The sequence below is a fragment of the Ochlerotatus camptorhynchus genome, unplaced genomic scaffold (genome assembly GCF_037179485.1).
Source record: "Ochlerotatus camptorhynchus isolate MF236.1 unplaced genomic scaffold, CSIRO-AGI_Acam_v1.1 ptg000379l, whole genome shotgun sequence".
Classification (NCBI taxonomy): Eukaryota; Metazoa; Arthropoda; class Insecta; order Diptera; family Culicidae; genus Ochlerotatus; species Ochlerotatus camptorhynchus.
This window is the reverse complement of record NW_027040867.1, coordinates 3,422,830-3,444,832: the sequence shown is the minus strand read 5'-3', so window position 1 is coordinate 3,444,832 and position 22,003 is coordinate 3,422,830. Positions and strand designations below refer to the sequence as shown.

General features: G+C 38.8%; 1 protein-coding gene across 10 annotated transcripts in view; it reads left to right on the top strand.

The window, feature by feature from the left end:
• Nhe2 (Na[+]/H[+] hydrogen exchanger 2) overlaps nucleotides 1-22,003 on the top strand; it is a 273,598-nt gene that overhangs the window by 189,461 nt on the left and 62,134 nt on the right. For 7 of the 10 annotated variants that reach the window (XM_065232881.1, XM_065232874.1, XM_065232882.1 and 4 more), the window contains 3 exons: nucleotides 15,344-15,400; nucleotides 15,461-15,538; nucleotides 15,606-15,678. In XM_065232881.1, the coding sequence (XP_065088953.1) occupies nucleotides 15,344-15,400; nucleotides 15,461-15,538; nucleotides 15,606-15,678 (208 nt within the window). The remainder of the gene's footprint in view (nucleotides 1-15,343; nucleotides 15,401-15,460; nucleotides 15,539-15,605; nucleotides 15,679-22,003) is intronic. The other 3 variants (XM_065232880.1, XM_065232878.1, XM_065232883.1) reach the window with 1 other exon arrangement.

Below are 22,003 nucleotides of genomic sequence, written 5' to 3'. Positions count from 1 at the left end.
GTCAAGGGGCATCCATTCGGAACGAACCGGAAGCAAATTCATATAAATTCAAATTTTCAAATACATAAAACAAATTGCTTTTAAAAATGCAGTTGTGTTCATTATGCCCTTTGGACATTTTTCATGAGTTTATGTTGATCATGAATTATTTAACTCCTTGTAGCACGCTTGTCGCAAATCGTTCTCAGAAACTTTTATATGACTTATTTCAGCCATATTTTTTTATTCATCATATTCCTTGACTTTACAAACACCATCTTGAAGATCGTGGCATGGAACTGGACATCCATGAATATCCTTTACGACGTTTACCATGGCTGTCATAAGTAAATGGGATCAAAGCATACCACCAAAGAAGAATACTAAGATGAAACTGTCGGAAGAAAAACTTTCCATTTTAGGATCCTCTTTCACGGTCCCTTCCGTCCAAAGAATACCCCCGGTGCAAGGTAATTTTGTGGGTTTGCTGCCCCCTCGGTAGAGAAGAAATTTTGCCCACTTTTTTATCAAAATAATCACACCAAAATCAGAGATGTTCCATTTTTTAATTATTCGATAAACAACTAATCGATTATTTTTTGTTCGCTGTGCTGTCATTTTTCCACCAATGAGAGTGCAGCACATGTTTGAAACGATTGGTGATGATTCTATGGAGAAGTTAATGCTTATCGGCATGATACAACCGATAAAAAATATTTTACTTTGCGATTCGTTAATCGATTACTCGATTATTCGAATGAAAATCAACCATCACTAGATGAATGTGAAACGTCATTTCAAATATAAGGACCGTACATAAATAATGATACAACTTGTAAGGGAAGTGATTAGCCCACAAATTACGCGTCCACGGTAACTGAAAGAAACACGAGTCTTCACCGGTTGATACAACTGTGCTGGGGGCCAACCGTGGCTTTGGTGGCTACTGCGAAGAATAGTTTACTTCACTGTTTCCTCGTGCAGAAGCGTATGACTTCTTCGACTGGCATTTCAGTGACTTATGGTCAGAATGTAAACGGTGATGGGTTATTAGGCCGAATTCCATTTGGCTGAACGCCATTTCTGTCTATAATCGCATATCAGTCACATATGGAAAAAGTAGGCATTGAAAAATGTGCGTGGAAGTTACGAAGTGCAATTCCCATGTAAATATTTCAAAAATCATAGTAAATTTATTGATATTTTTTTCAAGTTAAATCAGGTGCAATAAAACTTGTATGTTTTGTTAAATCAGCAAAAAATATGGAATTCCGAATAGCTGAACTTTAACTTGAGGATGGAACTGATATGCGATTATTTTGCTTGATGGAACCAACTGACTTGATGCTGTTTTCACATTTTCATGATCAAAGTTCGTAGTTTCATTACGTTGTTATCTCAAAATTGACGAAAACCCATATGGGACTGATATGCAATTATAGGCAGATTTGGCCAAACGTCATTAGTTCAAACGCCATTAGGCCGAATGCCACTAGCCCAAATGCCATTAGGCCGAATGCCATCAGGTCGAATGCCATTAGGCCGAATGACATTAGGCCAAACACCATTAGGCCGAATGGGTCATTTGACCGAAATTTTCGTAGTTGTTCACTTTTCGTCATACGACATCTGTGTTGTTTTGAGGACTTAGCAGATTGCAATATATGTCAAAAATAAAAGGTGATGAATCATCCACACTACTACTCTTAATATCAGTCATGGTTCGCTCAGCTGTCTGTTTTGGTCAATTCATTCAACATAGAAAATACAGGCAAAATGAATACGAACGAAGCCGGCGCCGGTAGTGTAGTGGTAATCGTGACTGCTTTCTCACCCGAATGGTTCTGGGTTCAATCCCAGCCGAGGTTGGTGGGGTTTTTCTGAGGCATAAAAATCTCTGGTCACGACTTCCTTCGGAAGGGAAGTAAAGCCGTTGGTCCCGGCCCATGTGTGTTTGAATGGGTGCGATATCCTACGCAGGTGTGGAAGCTGCCTTCCTGCACATTCGATTACCGTGAATGGATGGCAATCGATGTTCGTCGGTGGTTGGCACTTTCGGATTTCGGAACAGAGACCGACGTTGAATAAAGGAATAAAAGAAAAGAAAAAATAATACGAACGAAATCAGTGTGACTTGCACAAGCTACTACTTGTTTCTGATGCTGTTTACGTGTGAGAGAGTAGTAAATGTAAAATGAAACGATTTTTCGCATGCTTGATTGTCATTTGTTTACAATTATCTAAGACGTCATTTTGAAGTGTTCTTATGATTCAAAATGGCCGAATTTGAGCTCAAATCTGAATGATTGAGCAATTGTGTAAAGTTTCAAGCAAATCGGAGAAGGTTGAGTCTGAAATTCATTTTGGTTTTTGCTTTTGGCCTGGAGGAAATGCTTAAATGTGTGATTTTGATATTTTTTCCAAGATCCTTAATCTCTAAAAAAAATTCAAGTTAGGTACTTTGACTATATGTTTTAGTATTACTTCTACGTGAAGTCAACGATTTACATAGTTGAAGATGCTAATTTCAAATAAAAGACTGTAGTGGTAATTTTTATACGATAGATGGAGTAGATGAAAGCATAGAGTTGATAGTTCCGTTAGAGTACGGCAGTGTGAAGATTGCATATAGATATTAGAATAGCGAGCTAGGACAACTTTTAAGGAAGGTACAAATCGGTTTTTTCATCTCTGAAAAAGAGAGATGAGAGATGATAAAACCGATTTGTATCTTCCTTAAAAGTTGTCCTAGCTCGCTATTCTAATATCTATATGCAATCTTCACACTGCCGTACTCTAACGGAACTATCAACTCTATGCTTTCATCTACTCCATCTATCGTATAAAAATTACCACTACAGTCTGTTATTTGAAATTAGCATCTTCAACTATTCAAGTTAGGGATTTCAAAAGGCATTTCATGAATTCATGTACAGCATTCCCTCCATATATGCGGGACGGTACCACCCATCGCATATATGCTGTATGTACATATTTCCCTTCTCACACAGAGATATTGGAACATTTTATATATTCCAGGATGTTATAAATTGTGTCAATAAATACTCTAAGTTTCATCTTTTACTTTTCAAAATTCTGTATAATTACCCATTCGGCCTAATGGCTTCCAGCCTAATGCCACATTTGGCTACACCATGTAAACAATCAATACAAACGTTACTTTCTCTCACCATGGATGATGGTTGATGCAATGAAATCCTGTTAATATTTGAACATTCAAAGGGGTGATGAATACCACGGCAGAACACGGCTCTAGAACCTTTCCAGGACGTAGGATTCATACTTTAGGAACTCCATGGTTTCATTGAAACTTGACAGCTTGGCATGTTTCTGGTGTGCCTCAAACAACTGAAGCGTCTGATGGCCCAACCGTGAGGTGACAATTTTTGTCGGGTGTAGTCCGGAGAAGACGTCTATCTCCAGATTCCAACATGGAGCTTGAAACTATTTGCATGATTCAGCAAGCTACGGTAATTTCTCTTCAGGATCGCCACCGATCCCTGGGATTCTCGTACCGCTCTTACACCCTGAGTTGTGCGTTTACTCGTCTGTGCTGTGAGCGGTTCATCTAGTCCAGGGATTGCGAATGAATTATCAAGGCAGGGTTTCAAAAATGTTCTGATGGAAAATTCCCTGAGATAAAGATCGTCATCCGAATCAGTTTAGTACGTAAAGATTATCTTTTTTATGATCAGTTACAAATCCAGAAAGTTAAACCGAAACCGCATAGGGTAAGCCCGAATGTTGTGAATCATCTATCGATTTGGACAAGAAACCGGCTGACATTTTCATTACAGTCCCACACGTAAAAGCAAAATTTAAAAGTGTAAAACCAACAATGTGCACTCTTACGAGTTCACTCTCTGTGCCAATCTAGGTAGTTTCATTTAGTACAGTAATAAATTACCACGAATTTACCCTGACATTAATTAACATCCAATCAAATAATTGTGTTTCTCTTCTTCCTTTTACATATATCCGCAAACCCACGTACCGAAAACCCGCTTAAAAATATCACCTGCAACATACCGTTCGTGAAAATATTGCTTTCATCTGTAAAACAATTATAAAATAAATCATCTCGCGTTCGTTCAATCTGTCATCATCGCCAAATGCAAAAAAAAATGAAATATGCGCGTCCGGTCTTAAAATACGACCACCCCACATCCCACCAAACAACCAAATGCCACCCATCGACATTACCATACCTTCGGGGGAAAAAAATCACAATCGCTGGCGCTGAAAATAAACCTTTCGCGCAATCCCTCGAAAAAAAAAAAACAACGAAAACCCATCCACCCTCAACCCACCGTGACCTATCTCGTGTTGTAATTCCGAAGACTTCAACGCACATGGTACGAACACATATTTTTCATTATACGTAATACCTGGTTTCCGCAATATTTTCTACTACAACCGATTGGCTCCGTACCTGCTTTTAATGCAACAAAATGCGTTTGGAAAGCGAATGTGGCAACCGCATTTTGTTTCGTTAAATGTTTTAATTTTTGCACTCAATTGTGTCCTGGTTTTGGAGTTGTTTTGTGTACATATGCCGTAATAGTTTCAGTTTCTTCCAACAATGACAGAAAGCAGAGTGTTTGAAATTCGTAAAACTAATTGGCACTGGTTTTTGTCTTTTTTGTCTATTTTCCCCCCTCAACCCGTGTTCCCGTTGTTGACTTAAATGTGACAAATTGCGCTGACAAATGGTGCTCTCTAATCGAATAGCATGATAAGGTGCGCTACAATCAATCAAAACCCGTTATTAACAACAATCCCACAATTGCACTGATATTAAACTGTTGCGTTATTCGTTGATCGTTGAAGGCTTTGGTTTATGGTTTTGTAGATGTTATGGTTGATTAGAATTTACCCGAATGATTGATTTGGCTGCAACCATTGCGCCACATATTTCTGTACATATACCAACTGTCAAAATTAAATTCTAGTGAAGTATTATAACATGCACGGTGACGTATTCAATAGTGATCATATTGGTTCAAAGCTCAAAGGGATTTGGGGCTAACGGTTATGGGAAGCCTTATCGTTTTGATGTCTTCCAATTCTGCATCAAATATCGGGTAGTGTACCAAGCGTCTCCACTGATTTTCGAAGGGATAACTCCGCAAATGTCTTCGGACATCAACGCATAGTGCTTTGTTGTTCGCATGAATGTTCATCAATTTTGATTTTTTTTATCTAGTTCGTTTATTTGTTAGGCTCAATCGCGTTAGCTTTACGGAGCCGATAATTCATTGTTCTTTGTTTGTAACAAAATTCACTTAATTCTATATCTAGTAGGAGTTGGGCCGAATACTCGTGGCTTACTCGAGGTTAGAGGGGTACATTGTCCAAGGATAGGAAAAGAGGAGGAGCTTGGGGTAGGGTTTCGTTGTCTCATCAGAGTGATGTCGCCAGTATGAACGGTAGTGTGGTTCTAGATGCGTCTGGAGCTCGACCAGATATGGTGACCAGTGGACGACGATGAGATTCATCGAGACGGGGGACAAGACAAACAAAAACTAATAAAGAGATACAAACGACAAACGAATTAAATTCTCATACTAGACATTTGCAGAAACACATAAATCGACTGCCTATAGCAGAGATCGCGGGTACCCAACACGTCTCTGATAGGAATATAGACAACCCTTGGGCCTCGAGGGTATTCAAAAGTCGCTCTCTGGCGGCGTCATTATCCGTATATTGCCAAACTGCGTGATCGATGTCGTCGTAACCGTTTCCACACCGACATATGTTGCTGTCCACGAGGTTTATTCTATTGAGATGCGCATCTAGCGAGTAGTGGTTGGACATAAGTCTACTCATCACGCGAATAAAGTCACGACTTAAGCCCAATCCTTTAAACCACGCTCTCGAAGAAACATTAGGAATAATTGAATGTAACCACCGTCCAAGATTTCCATTGTCCCAATCGGTTTGCCAACTCGAAAGGGTACTCTGACGCACTAAATGGTAAAGTTCATCGTGTGAAATTTGCCTGTCATTAAATTCGCCTTCCTGCGCGCCCACCTTTGCGAGAGAGTCCGCCTTCTCATTGCCTGGGATTAAGCAATGTGAGGGGACCTATACAAAGGTAATCATATATGATCTTTCGACCAGCACACTCATCTGCTCCCTTACCTTTGAAAGGAAATAAGATGAGTGCCTACTTGGTTTCATCGACCGAATAGCCTCAATAGAACTGAGACTATCCGAAAAGATGAAGTAATGGTCTGCGGGCATGTTGGAAATCATCCCCAATGCGAAGTTGAGTTTTCATTGAAGACACCGAAGCTAGTGGATCCACTGAGACGAGACCCGTCTGTAAAATATCTGTTTACGCAATTGACGTGTTGGTACTTTTCAGTAAAAATACGCGGGGTAATAATAGTTCGAAGTTGATATGGAATCCCGTTAATCACTTGTTTCATGGACAGATCATATTGAATTGAGGAACTGCGATTGGTGAAGTGAGCATGGTCTGGTGTATAACAAGGAAGACACATATCCGACGATATGTAGTGGTGGTAGATCCTCATAAATCGAGATTGTGTGTTCAGCCCAAGAATTTTTTCAAAATTTGCAATTATAAGTGTGTTGGTCACTCCGCACTTGATTAGTATTCTGAGAGAGAGCTCCCAGAAACGGTTCTGGAGGAGTGTTACTCCTGCCAGAACCTCGAGACTCATGTTATGCGTTGAGTGCATACAGCCAAGAGCAATACGCAGACAACGATATTGAATTCGTTCCAATTTTATTAGGTGACATTTTCTTGCCGAGAGAAAGCAGAAAGAGCCGTACTCTAGAACAGAGAGAATTGTTGTTTTATAAAGCGTTATGAGGTCTCCCGGATGAGCACCCCACCATGTGCCGCAAATTGAACGGAGAAAGTTGATCCTCTGCTGACATTTTTGCTTCAAATACGTAATATGGGTATTCCAAGTGCACTTTGAATCAAACCAGACCCCAAGGTACTTGAAAGACAATGATTGAGTAATGTTTCTGCCCAAAAGATTAAGATACATTTGGGCTGGGTACCGCTTTCGAGTAAACACTACCAGTTCAGTTTTCTGCGGCGAGAATTCGATCCCTAGATTCCTAGCCCAAGAAGACAAGTTATCTAAGGAACTTTGCAATGGTCCTTGCAAGTCCACGGCATGTGGACCTCTTACGGAAACCACACCGTCATCTGCAAGTTGTCTAAGCGTGCGTTGTTCTGCCAAACAGTTGTCGATATCTTTGACATAAAAGTTATAAAGAAGAGGGCTGAGACATGAGCCTTGGGGCAGGCCCATCTAGCTAATTCTGGAAGTTGTCAGTTGTCCAAGGGAAAAGTTCATTTGCTTTTCTGACAACAAATTGTACAAGAAATTATTTAAAATTCCAGAAAGTCCACATTTCGTCTGACAGTATTTCAATGGAAACTTAATCAAAAGCCCCCTTAATGTCCAAGAATATTGAAGATAATTGCTCCTTGTGCGCAAAGGCCAGTTGAATATCTGTGGAAAGCAGCGCTAGACAATCGTTTGTTCCTTTGCTCTTGCGGAATCCAAACTGTGTATTTGATAGCAAGTTATTTGTTTCGACCCACTGATCGAGTCTCCGAAGGATCATTTTCTCGAACAATTTTCTAATGCACGAAAGCAAAGCAATCGGGCGGTATGAGTTATGGTCAGACGCTGGTTTGCCAGGTTTTTTAATGGCTATTACTTTGACCTGTCTCCATTCAGGCGGTACAATGTTGTTTTCTAGTAAAGAATTGAATAATTCTAGCAAGCGTCTTTTAGCGATATCTGGAAGATTTTTCAGAAGATTGAATTTAATCATATCCCTTCCCGGTGAGGAGTTGTTCGATGAAAGAAGAGCCATAGAAGATTCCAGCATTGTGAATGGTCTATCCAGAGAGCCGCCGCTCGGAGACGCTTCTCGAAGAATGTGTTGTGCTGGAACTGAGTCCGGACAGACCTTTTTAGCGAAATCGAATATCCATCGGTTGGAGTATTCTTCACTCTCATTAGAAGATGAGCGGTTACGCATGTTGCGAGCCACCCTCCGCAAGGTGTTCATTGAGGTTTCTCGTGAGAGTCCCTCGACGAAATTGCGCCAATAACCGCGTTTTCTTTCTTTGACTAATTGTTTCAGCTTTGTCTCAAGCTTTGAATATTCCTCGAAATATGTGGAAGTTTTGTGTCTACGAAAAGCTTTGAAAGCATCAGATTTTTCTACATACAATTTTGTGCATTCTTCGTCCCATCCAGGTGTGGCTGGTCTCCTTTTGAAGGGCGCACTTGGAACTTTTCTTTTTTGAGCTTCCAGTGAACTTTTGTAAATCAAATCGGCGAGGAATCGATATTCATCCAATGGTGGAAGCGTATATTGATTCGGCACCGATTGTCACCGCCGTTGCATATTTATGCCAATCTATGTTCCTTGTAAGATCAAATGGAACTCGAGATGGTTCTGCAGAGTGAGCGGCACACTTAATTGAAATGATGATTGGCAAATGATCGCTACCATGGGGATCATTGACAACCTTCCACAGACAATCCAATGATAGCGATCTTGAACACAAAGATAAGTCGAGTCGGCTTTCTCGAGCCGAAGGTTTTGCTATACGTGTCGCTTCACCAGTGTTTATAATAGTCAAGTTGAAATCGTCGCATAAATCGTAAAAAATAGCCGCTCTATTGTCATCATAGAGATCGCCCGACCCAGTACTATGGGAGTTCATATCACCCAGAATTAATACTGGGGATGGAAGAATCGAAACTAGATTCCAGAGTTGGCTACGGCTAATGGAGGTTCTTGGTGGAACATAAACTGAAACTATACAAAGGTCTTTGTTCTTCACATTTATTTGGCAAGCGACGATTTCGACGCCGGATAGAGCAGGAAGGGAAATTTTGTAGAAAGGGTAGCACTTTTTGATCCCTAAAAGTACTCCTCCATAAGAATCGTCTCTATCCAGGCGTATAATGTTAAAATCGGGGAAGTTGAGTTCTTTATCGGAAGAAAGCCATGTTTCACAGAGAGCAAATATATCACAATCAGAATTGTGAAGTAAAAATTTGAACGAGTCTAGTTTAGGCACTAGACTACGGCAGTTCCACTGTAGCACAGTGATCATATCTTCAACCTCGTTCGACGAATTATCCATCGAAAGATATGATTGATGCAAGGAGGGGCCATGAAACAGTCAATTGCTTAAGATATGATTCTAATGTTGGAAGCAAGGCAGAAACTAAGCTTCTAAGAGGGTCTTGTATGTTGAACATATTTAATATGAATTCCACAATGACCGAAAAAGCTAACAAACCTCGTTCGGACTTGGATTTCTTTTGAGAAGTTTGAGGAGCAGCTTTTTTGTTTTTCTTATCTTTGTTGGGTAATGGCGGAAAATCCTTACTGCAGCCAGGAAGTGGAGCAGTAGGAGCCTTCGATTTAATTTTTTCATTTTACCCTGGGAATTTTGCAATCCTCTGGGAGTGACTTTAGTTTTCTTACGGCGCACTTTCGGGGAGGAGCATTTTCGTTTTGAGGATCCGTTCTTTTTTAAAGGTGCGTGTACCACCGTAGAGTCACCCTCATCGGATGAGTCAGAGTCCGATTCTTCAGCTGACAAAATCGAAAATTGATTTTCATCTTGGACGGCTGATGCAGCCTTCACCATTTGTGCATATGACTGCTTGGAGCGTCCAGAGATTGAACGCTGCACTTTGTCGGAGTGCTGTTTGTACATCGGGCACTCCTGCAAGGGGTGAGGATTCTCGCCACAATATGCGCATTTTACCGATTCTTTGTGGCAAGAATCCTCGCACCATCAACTTTAACAAAGTTTGGGAGAACTGAACCAGCGAAAGTCACCCGAAACGAGTCTGAATGCTGATAAACTTTTTTGCCATCTTGCAAAGATACTGAATGCAGTTGCCTGACATCCAGTATCTGTACCTGATCTCCGATTTTCGAGTTTTTGAAGCAACCCGATGCTCGTTTTAAGTCCGCGACACTCAGAGACCACACCTTCTATCTCCACATCTTGAGAAGGGATGTAGATGTTGTACTCAACACTAAACAGCTCATGTTCAGCAATTTTATTTGCCACATCATAAGTCGGTGCTTCTACACGCAGTTTATTGAATCTCTCTTTATGTACCAAGATTCCCGGATACTTACGCGGCAAGTCTCTCTAAATGTCGAGAGTTTTCAAAGGTTTATTTTTAGGCCGAAAAAAGACAACCCATGGTCCTTTCGAAGACGGTTGATGGTATCTAGCTCGCGCAATGTAGGTATCCGAAGACGCCATAAGTGTTGCGCAAACTACTTAGCTACTACTTAACTACTAGTTGTTAATATTTTGTTGCCAAGTGTATGAACAACCAAACAAAACAATAACAAAATTATCAAAAAAAAAAAACTTTATTAGTTGCAAGAAGTTGCACCACTATAGCCCTCACAACCCTATCAGGGGAGAGGGCAAAGCCACGCGCAAAATTAAATAACAAAAGCGCGGCAATGGGCTAGAGAAGACTATTGTATATAATACTTAACACCGGCCGGTGCCGGCTGTGTGAGTTGGTGCAGCCACTCCGTTTGCTCCTTTGTTTTTGTTGCTTGCTGCTTTGGAGTGGTGATGAGATGATGACGGTGAGATGATAGTCCACCTATAGCGTCGCTAAAGGTGGCTGCTTCCTCTGCTGACTGCGATTGCCTTGGGCACTGAACTTCGTCCACGGTAGGTAAAACGCGCGATATAAAAAAACCACTATGATGGAAAAAAAAACTCCACCGGCTACGAAACCAATACCCGCAACGGAGACACGAACAAACTACGTCCGGCTACTTCAAGCTATCGGCGAGGAATGATCAATTTTGATTTAATGAAAAATATACGAAGCATGCAGCATATGCGTTGATATAATTTCATGTACGAATTCTTTGTAATTTTTGAATTTCGTTCCATAAAACATGGCAAGACAACCATAATAACGGCAGTGCTGGGGGGCCATATTATTTGCTTTCGAAGTTTGAACTTTTCTTCCTATCATCTTGAGTTGAAAAAAAAAATAATGCGTTTGAAAAAAAATCAGAAGAAAATAAAATAAAGTTATGGAATCTACATTTCGCCACAAAAAAAAAAATTAAATGTTAATACGGTGATCAAGGGCCAAATTGATCACCGAGGTAAAATTGGTTGCTTGGTGAAGAAATCTTGATAGCATTCCATTATGAGACTCCAATGGTAGCTTTACAAACGCATTTAATATCATTTTTCACACATTCAAACCATAGGGTTCCATTGTTGTCCTTCACTTGAAAGTAACATTTTTCATTGAACAAAGTGTTAATCAATCTATTTTTTTAAACATAAATAGTGATGTGTTGAGTTGTTTAGTGAACTTCTCGTGCATTTTCTTGATATTGATTTAAAATGCAGTAGAAGTAACCTATTATTTCGTTTCTATGTACATATTTTAGTTTTCATACTATAATTTACTATAATTTATGGTATGGTGTTCGCGAGTGCAGGTCAATGGAAATGGAAAAGAGTGCTCACTTTACTCGCTGTGGGATTTTTTTTCAATACAAATTGATTTTTTTTTCCTCTAGGTAAAACTATTTTTTTATGTAGTATTCCATTAGTGAAACTTTAAATTAATATTAAAGATAAGATATCAAAAAAAACTACAGTATGTTTACTTTAATAAGAACCAAATAAGGCCGGAATGAATCACAAGTTTTTCTTATGTCACTTGATGCTCGCACCAGTCAAGGGTGGGGGGAATATAAAATAAACAAAACAAAACATTAAAAATTCGTTTTACATCACATCTAAACCGTATATTTCAAGCGTTTACATTATATTACTTCTTTGAAGCCGTGAGTTTTGACAATAATGCATAACAAAAGTCAAAAATGTTGACTTTATTATGTGCAACACTCGGGTTATCAACAAGATTTTTGGGTTTTGATAAATTCCGGGTAAACCATTAAGCGGAAAATCACCAACGTAATAGTTCTTATTAAAAAAAACGTTCTATTTTCATTAGTTCCTCCTTATTCAAATATTACATGGCAGAACAGGAAACCCAAATTGTTATGAAAATACCTACTTTGTGAATTAATTTAAACTTACTTTTCTCAACAATTGCGCGTGCTTCACAAAAATTAACTAGACGTATGGATTCAAGAAGGTCTATTCAACTAAATCCAAGCCTAATATTCAGAGGAAGGAACCAAAATCCATGTTGGCTGAATATAAAATCCAAATTTTAACAAAAATTCGTACTTTTGTCAATTTAAACCTGGCTTTGTGTGTGCTTAAAAAAGTAATCATCACGTATGAATTCAACAAGGACCATAACTTTCAAAGGACCATTTTTTTTAACCAAATTTCTAAAAATATACTTTTCAAATTACAAACCCTGATCAACCTTCACATATGGATTCAGCAAGGACCATTCAATAAAATACAAGCTTATTTTGTAAAGATATGAGCCGAAATGCAATTTGGCAGAACCGAAAAACCAAATTTCTATGATTCAGCAATTCTTCAAAATCCACGACAATTTTCAAAGGAAGACGCCGAAATTCAACTTGGCTGAACAGGAAACACAAATTTCTATAAAAATATGTACTTTTCAGGATTTAAACCCAGTTTTCTAAAAAATTGTGCATGCTTCAAAAAGTCTACCATCACGTATGGAGTAAGGTCCAGCCTTTAAAATCTATGCCTATTTTTCAAAGGACGGAGCCAAAATCCAACTTGGCTGAATAGGAAACCCACACTTCCATCAAAATAAGTATTTTTGTGAATTTAAATTCGGTTTTCACAAAAATTAAAAAAAAAACCAGAAGTATGGATTCAACAAGGTCCATTCTTTAAAATCCAAGTCTATTTTTCAAATATCGGAGCCAAAATTCAACTTGGCAGAACAGAAAATCAAAGTTTCTATGAAAATACGTACCTTTGTGAATTTAATCCCTGTTTTCTCATAAATCGAGAAATTCGACCCTCACGTATGGACTCAGCAAGTTCTATTTCTATTAAATACAAGCCAGTTCGGCAAAACAGAAAAATCAAATTTCTTTGAAAATACCTACTTTTGTGGATATTAACCAGGTTGGCCCTTCACGTACGGATTCAGCAAGTTCTATTCTATAAAATCAAATCACAAATTTCCAACGGTAGACCTGAAACCCAACCTGGCTTCAAAAAAATATACCATCACGTATGAACTCACAAAGGTCTATTCTATAAAATCCAAGCCTGTTTTTCAAATGACGGAGCGAAAATCCAACTTGGCTGATCAAGAAACCCAAATTTCTATAAAAATACGTACTTTTGTGGATGTAAACCCAGTTTTCTCAACAATTGTGCTTACTTAAAAAAATCTACCATCAAGTATGAACACATGAAGATCCAGTCTTTAAAATCTCAGCCTAATTTTCTAAGGATATGAATCTCACAAGAGCGAGGAAGGCGTCTAGGAGAGCGAAATCTATGTTAAAAGTTAGTTAAATCACTTCAGGAAAGCTCAGACTAACATTAAATATAATTCAATCACTCAACAGAAATGTTTGGACTCCCTAAGGAAGGTATTGAACCACTTCCGAAAAAATTGGACTCCGTTTGTAAAATTTAATCTCAAAAAAGTGTCGGTTCACTTCGGAAAACTTGTGTAGACTTAAACAAGATTGTGTCCTTGCCAAATGCCACAGCAGTTAACAAAAATTTGGAGCTCACTTAGGAAAATTTCAAACCCGTTTGGTCAAAGTTTTGATTCAGTTCGGAAAAAGTTCAATCAATGCAGGAAACCTTGGATTCATTCAGGAAAAAAATTGAATCAGCTAATGTGGCCTCACTCCAGAAAATGCGAAACCAATTCTTTAAAGCTTAGGTTCGGGATATGTTGGATCACTTCAGGAAAGGTTTGACAACTTTAAGAAGGATTGAATAACATAACAGAAAGGTTTAGACTCAGTTAGAAAAATGTTATCTCAATTAGGAATTTCCTGAATCGTTTCTGGTTTGGTCTCACTTTTAAAACTTTTAAACCAATTTTGAACAGATTGGATTTAGCTCGGTAATTGTTGATTTTTTTTTTTAGATCGAATGCGAAAATTGGGTGACTACGGTGGGCTGGGCACATTGTAACAATGTCGGATAACGACCCAATGAAAATAGTTCTTGGTAGCAAACCTGACTGAAACAAGACGAAGATTTGCGCAGAGAACAAGGGGTATCAATCAGATTGAAGGTGGCTTGCTCTAAACTACTGTTGGTACACAGTCAGTTTTTAACTTAATAAGTTCAAATTGTGGGATGAAGATCAGGACCTGATTTGAAACCGTTTAAGCATTACGGAGCGATAATATTAAATTATGCATCGCTCTACTAAGCCTATACTAAGCATTGTTGAAAGCACCATGTACACTTAATTTTAGAAAATGTCCTCATCAATCCTGGACATCAATCACAGCAAAGCTGGGTGATTCATATTACATGTTGGCATTAATTTAACCGATTCTTCCCTAAGATGATACGTTTGGCTACTAGCAACCATTTTACGAATTCCCCTCTTAGTGTTCATTTTAAGGTCTTAAGATTTTCTTTAAGTCTTCTATTATTGTCTCAATTCCTGAGAAAGACTTACTGCAAATTCACCTTTAAAAGTTGAAATGCCAAAGCCAACTAAATCTATAAATTTGTGTGGATCAAATCCTCGATCATTTAGAGAATCATTCAACTATCACCCGTAGTGTTATTTTGTTCACGCAATTCACCTGTTACCAAATTTAGACCATTTTGTTATGGAACAGCCTCGTCTAATCGACGAGAACAATAAAGTCACGGTAGATTGCATGCACATCCTGTTATGATAGAAGCGGAAACTTCCTATCTTTAGCGTCTGGTTGCACTGCTCTAAACTAGACCCTGTACCTATAGCTGCTGTTGTAGTTGATTCTTTCATACGAATGACGATAGATTAGCACTGCCTAAAAATAACACGCACACATCCTATTATCATCCCAAAATCAGCAAGGGGACTGAGTCGTATTTTTCCATCGCACTGGGCTTACTAAATAATTGCGACAGGAACATCTGTTTATGTCAGAGATACCAGTTATTGTGTTTGTCATTTTGTTTTGGCTTTATGTTTGAAACAGTTCAAAATTTAACCTAAATTTCGAGTAGCGATAGATTGATTGAATGACCGCAATAAATGGACGATTTAATCTTAGCTTATCGTGATTTCCAAATCCTCCGTCAATCAATCACTGACTGATGTCCGTTATCGTGCCCGCTAATACGATTTGTTTTGGTACCTATTTGCAGACACGAAGACTGAGCTACAGTCGCCATGCAGTGGACGACCGAGACTTGTCAACTCAGGTAATTGCGAGGAACTACTGTTTTTGATATTTTAATAATGGATCTTCTCGCGACTTTCAGCAGGTTAACTACAAGATGCAGATGAACATCCGTCGGATGATCAGTGAGAAGAAACACAAGCGAAGTAAGCGTGTCAAGGTAAGACGAATATCTCTTCATCGGAACAATGGGCCGCTGGTGTAACGATCTTTTCTCCATTTCAAAGGACGGCAAACAGCAAAATCACGTGTCGTTCCCCGAGCTCCCGCTGAACGGATCCGCCAAACAGTTTGCCAACGGTACGAATGATATCGTTATGACTAATGATACAATTACGATTACTAACCACCATCCACCACCACAACCACCTAACAATATCAATCGCAAAAAAAGTAAAAGAAAATACTCTCAGAGCCTTAGCAAATATCGTAGATTAGAAATAGGTAATGAAGCGTCAGATCAATTCAATTCTTCATTTCTTTCCTTCTCTCTTGGTCTACTTTCCTACTTCCGTTTTCTGACGGAGTTAAGTCTCTGCTATCTCGATGAGCCGTTTTCTGAACTTTCTATGTTTATAGAATTTATCGTTTCGTTGCGTTGGAACATTTTCTCCAACTAAGTTGTATTTTGTGCTATCTAAACATAGTTGTTTAAAAAATGTAATCCTTCAGTTTACTGTTGCATGCCTTGTGATTATTGTTAGTATTTGTACACTCTTTGTAACAGCGGGATAAAACCTTTTTTTTTCATTTTTAAATAGGATTTTTGTTTTGTATTCTTCAAACCTCTTAGGGTACTCAGGAGCCTCAGTCTGAGAGTTATTTTGATCAATGATCATTATTCATCGCCATATGGTTTCATCTAAACAAACTAGCTCAAACAAAACCTGAAAATAGCTGCCTAACTTTAATTTCATTATAAAATAAGTAACATCATCAATGTTGTGTGATTTCCAAGAAAATACTGAAACTATCTGATGATCGAAGAACTTTAAATCTTTAAGTTTATTGAGTTTTGGCAGATCTCAAAATTTCAATCCTTGTTTTTAAGATCTTCAACAAAACTCTGTGATCTCCATCTGAAAAAAAAGATCCAATGTTTGACAAAACTTAGGAGAAACTCAGGAGTCTTAGTAAAGCAATCTACATTCATTATGTTGCTGTGTTCAGCGAAATTACTTATTTAATTTAGGGTCACTTAATTCGAATTTGAAATCAGATTTCTTTCAAATGAACGATTTCATACCATGATTTAGGTTCAGGGAAATTTCGCTCATTTATAGTCATAATCAGGACATTACAATATCAGCTTCAATCGACAAAATCGATGCGACGTAGAGACAGCCAGCTTTATTTTCCTGTGGAAGTCGAGCAGCTTCACATCATTCTAGCACCTCAGTCGGCGTCTATAAACAAATTTTCAATCGTTTGTCTCTCGCTCTCCCGTCGCTTCATTCGTCTCTTTTCAAGCTTCGGTGATGCGGACAGCTTCGATCTGTTCGTCTTTCATGAATCACATCATCCGAAGTTTCATGACGTAGGTATATGACCGAAAATGAAAATATATATTTAAAGCATTTCTCTCATGTGAAAAAAAACTAGAAGATAACACGTAACACATTTAATTTATCTTCCATCCACATATTTATTTAAAAAAAAGTAACGAAACCGGGACATAACGCATATTAAATAAATTGAAAGAGCAGTGACAGAGTGTGGGTGAAAGAAATTGAAAGCCAAATTGAGGCTTTGTTTCAAATCGAAAATCGTCGTTACTTTCATTCAAAGGGGTGAGCAAAGCAAGCACGGTAAAATCCACAGCCAGCTTTTCTTTCTAAGCGTGCTTCTTTTTCATATTCGCTGATACACGAAACGAAAATCAATTATTTTATTCATGGGTTTTTCACTTATACATTTTTGCCAAAAGATGAGCCTTATACATTCCATAAGATAAATCACATAGGTCCTATAAGAATGCATAAAAGGTATTTGTGACGGCTTATACATTTCATTTGACATAAATATGATCTTCATTAACTGTTTGCAATGCGTCTGCTTATTAGTTGACTTATACATTTTATGAATAATCAGCTTTAGAAATTTGCCAAATGGTATAAGGAGATTTCTATCCGTGTAGGCTTGCTAGGCATTATAGATATGATGCGTTAAACAAGTTTCACGAAAGAAAAAAAAATCGAGTTCATTTCAAAGCTTCGCAAAAGTAGAGACCTGGCCATATGCCACTAATTTTACTAAAATCCGTCTACTAGGAAAAAAGTTTAAAATCTTGCGTTTTACCTAAATTAATCAAACTTCATACAGACTCTGCCAATAAGGAGCGATTCAAATATGTCCAGTCTTGAGGGGTTCAGGAATTTGTAACAATACGTGCAATAGGTATGGGAAAAAGCGTGAAACAGAGGATGGTACCTTATTGACATTTCTTATAAGAACTCTGATCACTCTCCCTGTTTGTGAACAGAAGTATTTATCATCAGGGCAGATCTCACTATCTAGGTATATAAAAATGAATTTCTGTTTGCCTGTCTGTCTGACCCTTATAGACTCGGAAACTACTGAACCGATCGGCGTGAAAATTTGTATGCAGGGTTTTTTGGGGCAGGGCAGGTTCTTATGATGGTTCGAAACCTCTCCCTCTTTTGTAAGGGGGGGGGGGGGGGGGCTCCCATACAAATGATACATAAATTTCTGCATAACTCGAGAACTAATCAAGAAAATGGAACCAAATTTGGCATGTGGAGGTTATAGGGGTAACCCATTCGCTAGGGGGGGGGGGGGGGGGGCTACGTACAATTAAGCCGGGCACACTCAGCTAGTAAATATATAAAAATGAATTTCTGACCTTTAAAGACTCGGAAACTACTGAACCGATCGGCGTGAAAATTTGTATGCAGGGGTTTTTGGGGCCGGGAAAGTTTCTTATGATGCGTCGAGACCCCTACCCCTTTCGTAAAGTGTGGGGGGGGGGCTCCCATACAATGAAACAGAAATTTCTGAATAACTCGAGAACTAATCAAGCAAATGGAACCAAATGTGGCATGTTGAGGTTTATGAAGACAAGAAATGATTCTATGGTGATTCGAGACCCCTCTCCTCTCTGGTATGTATATACAAGTCAATGTTTGTGAGCATGTATGTTCCAGCATAACTCTGGAACGCCTGGACCGTTTTCCACCAAACTTGGCATACGTATTCCTTGCTATAAGGAGATGGTCATAGGGGGTAGCCCCTTAGATACGAGGGGGAGGGGGCTACGTACAATATAGCATGATTTTTTTTTAAATCGGCACTCAAACTCAACTTCTTCTTCTTGTTCGCATTTCAAGCTTATTGCTTAGCGCATATTAGCTTATTGCGTGCTCTCAACTTAGTTTTCTAAATGCACTTCCACAGTTATTAATTGAGAGCTTTCGATGCCAATACCAATGCATGAATTTGTATATTGTGTGGCAAGCACAATGATACTCTATGCCCAGGGAAGTCGAGAAAATTTCCAACCCGAAAGATTCCCTCGACCGGACTGGGAATCGAACCCGCCGCCTCCGGCTTGGTAATACCGTGCCTTTACTGACTAGGCTATGAGGCCCTACACTCAAGCTAATATTGAATCCCGAGCAAGGCCGGGCACACTCTGCTAGTATATGGATAAATGTAGTTTTTTTTACACATCCAGGATCCATAATCTTTATTCAAGTCCATGATGTTGAACGTTGTTGTCTGTCCGCGACTTTGAAAATTGTTCAAAGATCCAGAATTCTGAAAAAAAAATTCATATCTGAGAAGATCCTTGAAAGTTTTTCAATGTTTGAAATCTTTAACATCTCTCGTAGTCCTCTTAGGCTAGAATTTAAAAAAAAAATCGAAGTTTGAAAATTTAATACCTTTCACATAACCATCCTTGATTTTTCACATTAGTCCTCAAGATGGATCTTTAAGGCATACTTTTATGCAAATTATTTATTTATAATTATTTTATTTATAAAGGCTCAATTGCAATAGCTTTGTGGAGTCGTAATTCATTATGCGTTTTATAGTGTTTCTTTAAAAAAAATGTTAATTGAAGGGGGCAGTTACTCGCCGCTAATTCGAAGTTACGGACTACAATGTAAAACAGATTGGGAAGGGATCAAAGAAAAGATACAAAGGGATGCAATTGACGAGCAAGTGTTCTGAATCTCTCTGGCCAGATGGTTGATGGAAAAATTGCTACGAATCACAAAAAAGGACTTGGGTTTGGACAACGTTGAGAGAATAGACCAGTGAGACAAACTTTGGTACAATAAGTGCACTTAAAAAGTGCTTTTATAGAATATTAGAAAAAGGTTTGGCCCTGCGGTCTTGACAAATTTCGTCGATCTTTTTATTTTTTGGCTTTATTACGTCCCTACAGGGACTTTACGTCGGCTCTCAACTTAGTGCTCTTTGAGCACTTCCACAGTTGTTAATGGAGAACTTTCTTAGGCAGTACAGCTTTTTCATTCCCGGATTTTTTTTATCATCGGACAAAATAGATCTGAAAATTTTATGAATACCCACCGGTAGAGTTTATGGTTATATGAACGAAAACAAAATTTCAAAAAAATTGGGGTGGTTGATTTCCCTGAAAATTTCAGTTGAAGTTTTCAGATTTTCCCGGACATCACACGAACTTTGAAAATTCATAATTAAGGAAGCAAGCATCGTAGATAGAACGCAGCATAGTGAAATGATAAGTAAATTATCTCAGCAATCCATAAAAATGAAATCTGAATAATTTGTTCCTCGAAAATATTTACGGTGGAGTAAAATCGCAAGGGCAATCTGGAAAACCATTTGTCAGGATAAAGGGTGATACGGTCAAAATTTGGTTAAGGGAAAACGCGTGTAAATCGGTGAAATCGTTTATTTAAAAAATCAAATTAAATTTCTTTTTCAAGTTCAATTAGTATAAAATTCAGGAAAAATATTCAGTTAGGCTTCCGCTTTTCCAAATCCGAATTGCCGGGCCTTACGCTTGACCCCTGCCATCAGATTTTGTACAGCCACCTTGTCCACCTTCTTCGCCGCAGAAAGCCAGTTTGCCTTGAACTGCTGCTCGCCCTTAGCAGTTTTTTGGTCTTCTTTAGGTTCCGCTTGACAATAGTCCAGTATTTCTCAATTGGGTGGAGCTCTGGCGTGTTGGGAGGGTTCTTGTCCTTGGGAACCACCTGCACGTTGTTGGCGGCGTACCACTCCATGGCCTTTTTACCGTAATGGCAAGATGCCAAATCCGGCCAAAACAGTACGGAACAACCGTGTTTCTTCAGGAAAGGCAGCAGACGTTTATTCAAACACTCTTTCACGTAAATTTCTTGGTTGACAGTCCCGGAAGCTATGAAAATGCTGCTTTTCAAGCCACAGGTACAGATGGCTTGCCAAACCAGATATTTCTTTGCGAACTTTGACAGTTTCATGTGCTTGAAAACATCTGCTACCTTTCCCCTTTCTTTTGCCGTATAAAACTCCTGTCCCGGAAGCTGCTTGTAGTCGGCTTTGACGTAGGTTTCGTCGTCCATTACCACGCAGTCAAACTTCGTCAGCATCGTCGTGTACAGCCTCCGGGATCGCGCTTTGGCCGTCGTATTTTGTTTATCATCGCGATTTGGAGTCACTACCTTATTGTAAGTCGATAGTCCGGCTCGTTTTTTGGCTCGATGCACGGTTGTAGACGATACACCCAGCTTATTTGCGGCATCTCGGAGAGAGAGGTTAGGGTTTCGCTTGAAACTACCGGCAACTCTCTTTGTCGTCTCAGCGGCTTCCGGTTTTCGATTTCCCCCCGATCCAGACTTCCTGGCTGTCGACAAACGTTCCCCAAACACTTTAATTACATTTGTAACGGTTGATTTGGCAACTTTTAGCGATTTTGCCAACTTTGCGTGCGAGTAGCTCGGATTTTCGCGATGCGCGAGCAAAATTTTGATACGCTGCTCTTCTTGCTTGGACGGCATTTTGACAACTGAAGAGTGAATTCCAAAATCAAAATAGGAGCAACATTCTACACACACACACCTTCAAAATGAGGGGTGTTCAGGTTTTTTAAATGCAAAATTGAAAGAAATACGTCAAGTTGATATTGACCAAATTTTGACCGTATCACCCTTTATTTGCATATTTCAAACTTAAAATATGCCCAAAAGTGACGGAAAATAATTAATTTTCCCTAAGTATTTCACTCCCTTGCGCCTATAGTTGCGATAGTGTTCCTATAATAGTGGAATCCATAAGAAACCAACGCATTCCACTATTATAGGAACCAAAGTTATCAACTACCACAACTACTGGAACAGTGTTCCTATTAATGGAGGACGATCTTTCTAAAATGTTATGCAATTTTAATACAATGTAATATTTTTCTATCAAAATAGAGGTTGAAAGTTATAGATTGACGTATAACAATTGTGTGCACATCGTATATTTATTTTTGAATTGATAAATTGGCTTAGTACCTCAACTACTGGCTCACCCACCCTATGGATTTTCATAGTATGTGAATTTCGTAAAAATCATAGAAGTTGAACCGAATTGCAAAGTTTTCCGATCCGTTTGTTTTTTGGTCATAACTAAAAACCGGTAAAAGAAGTAT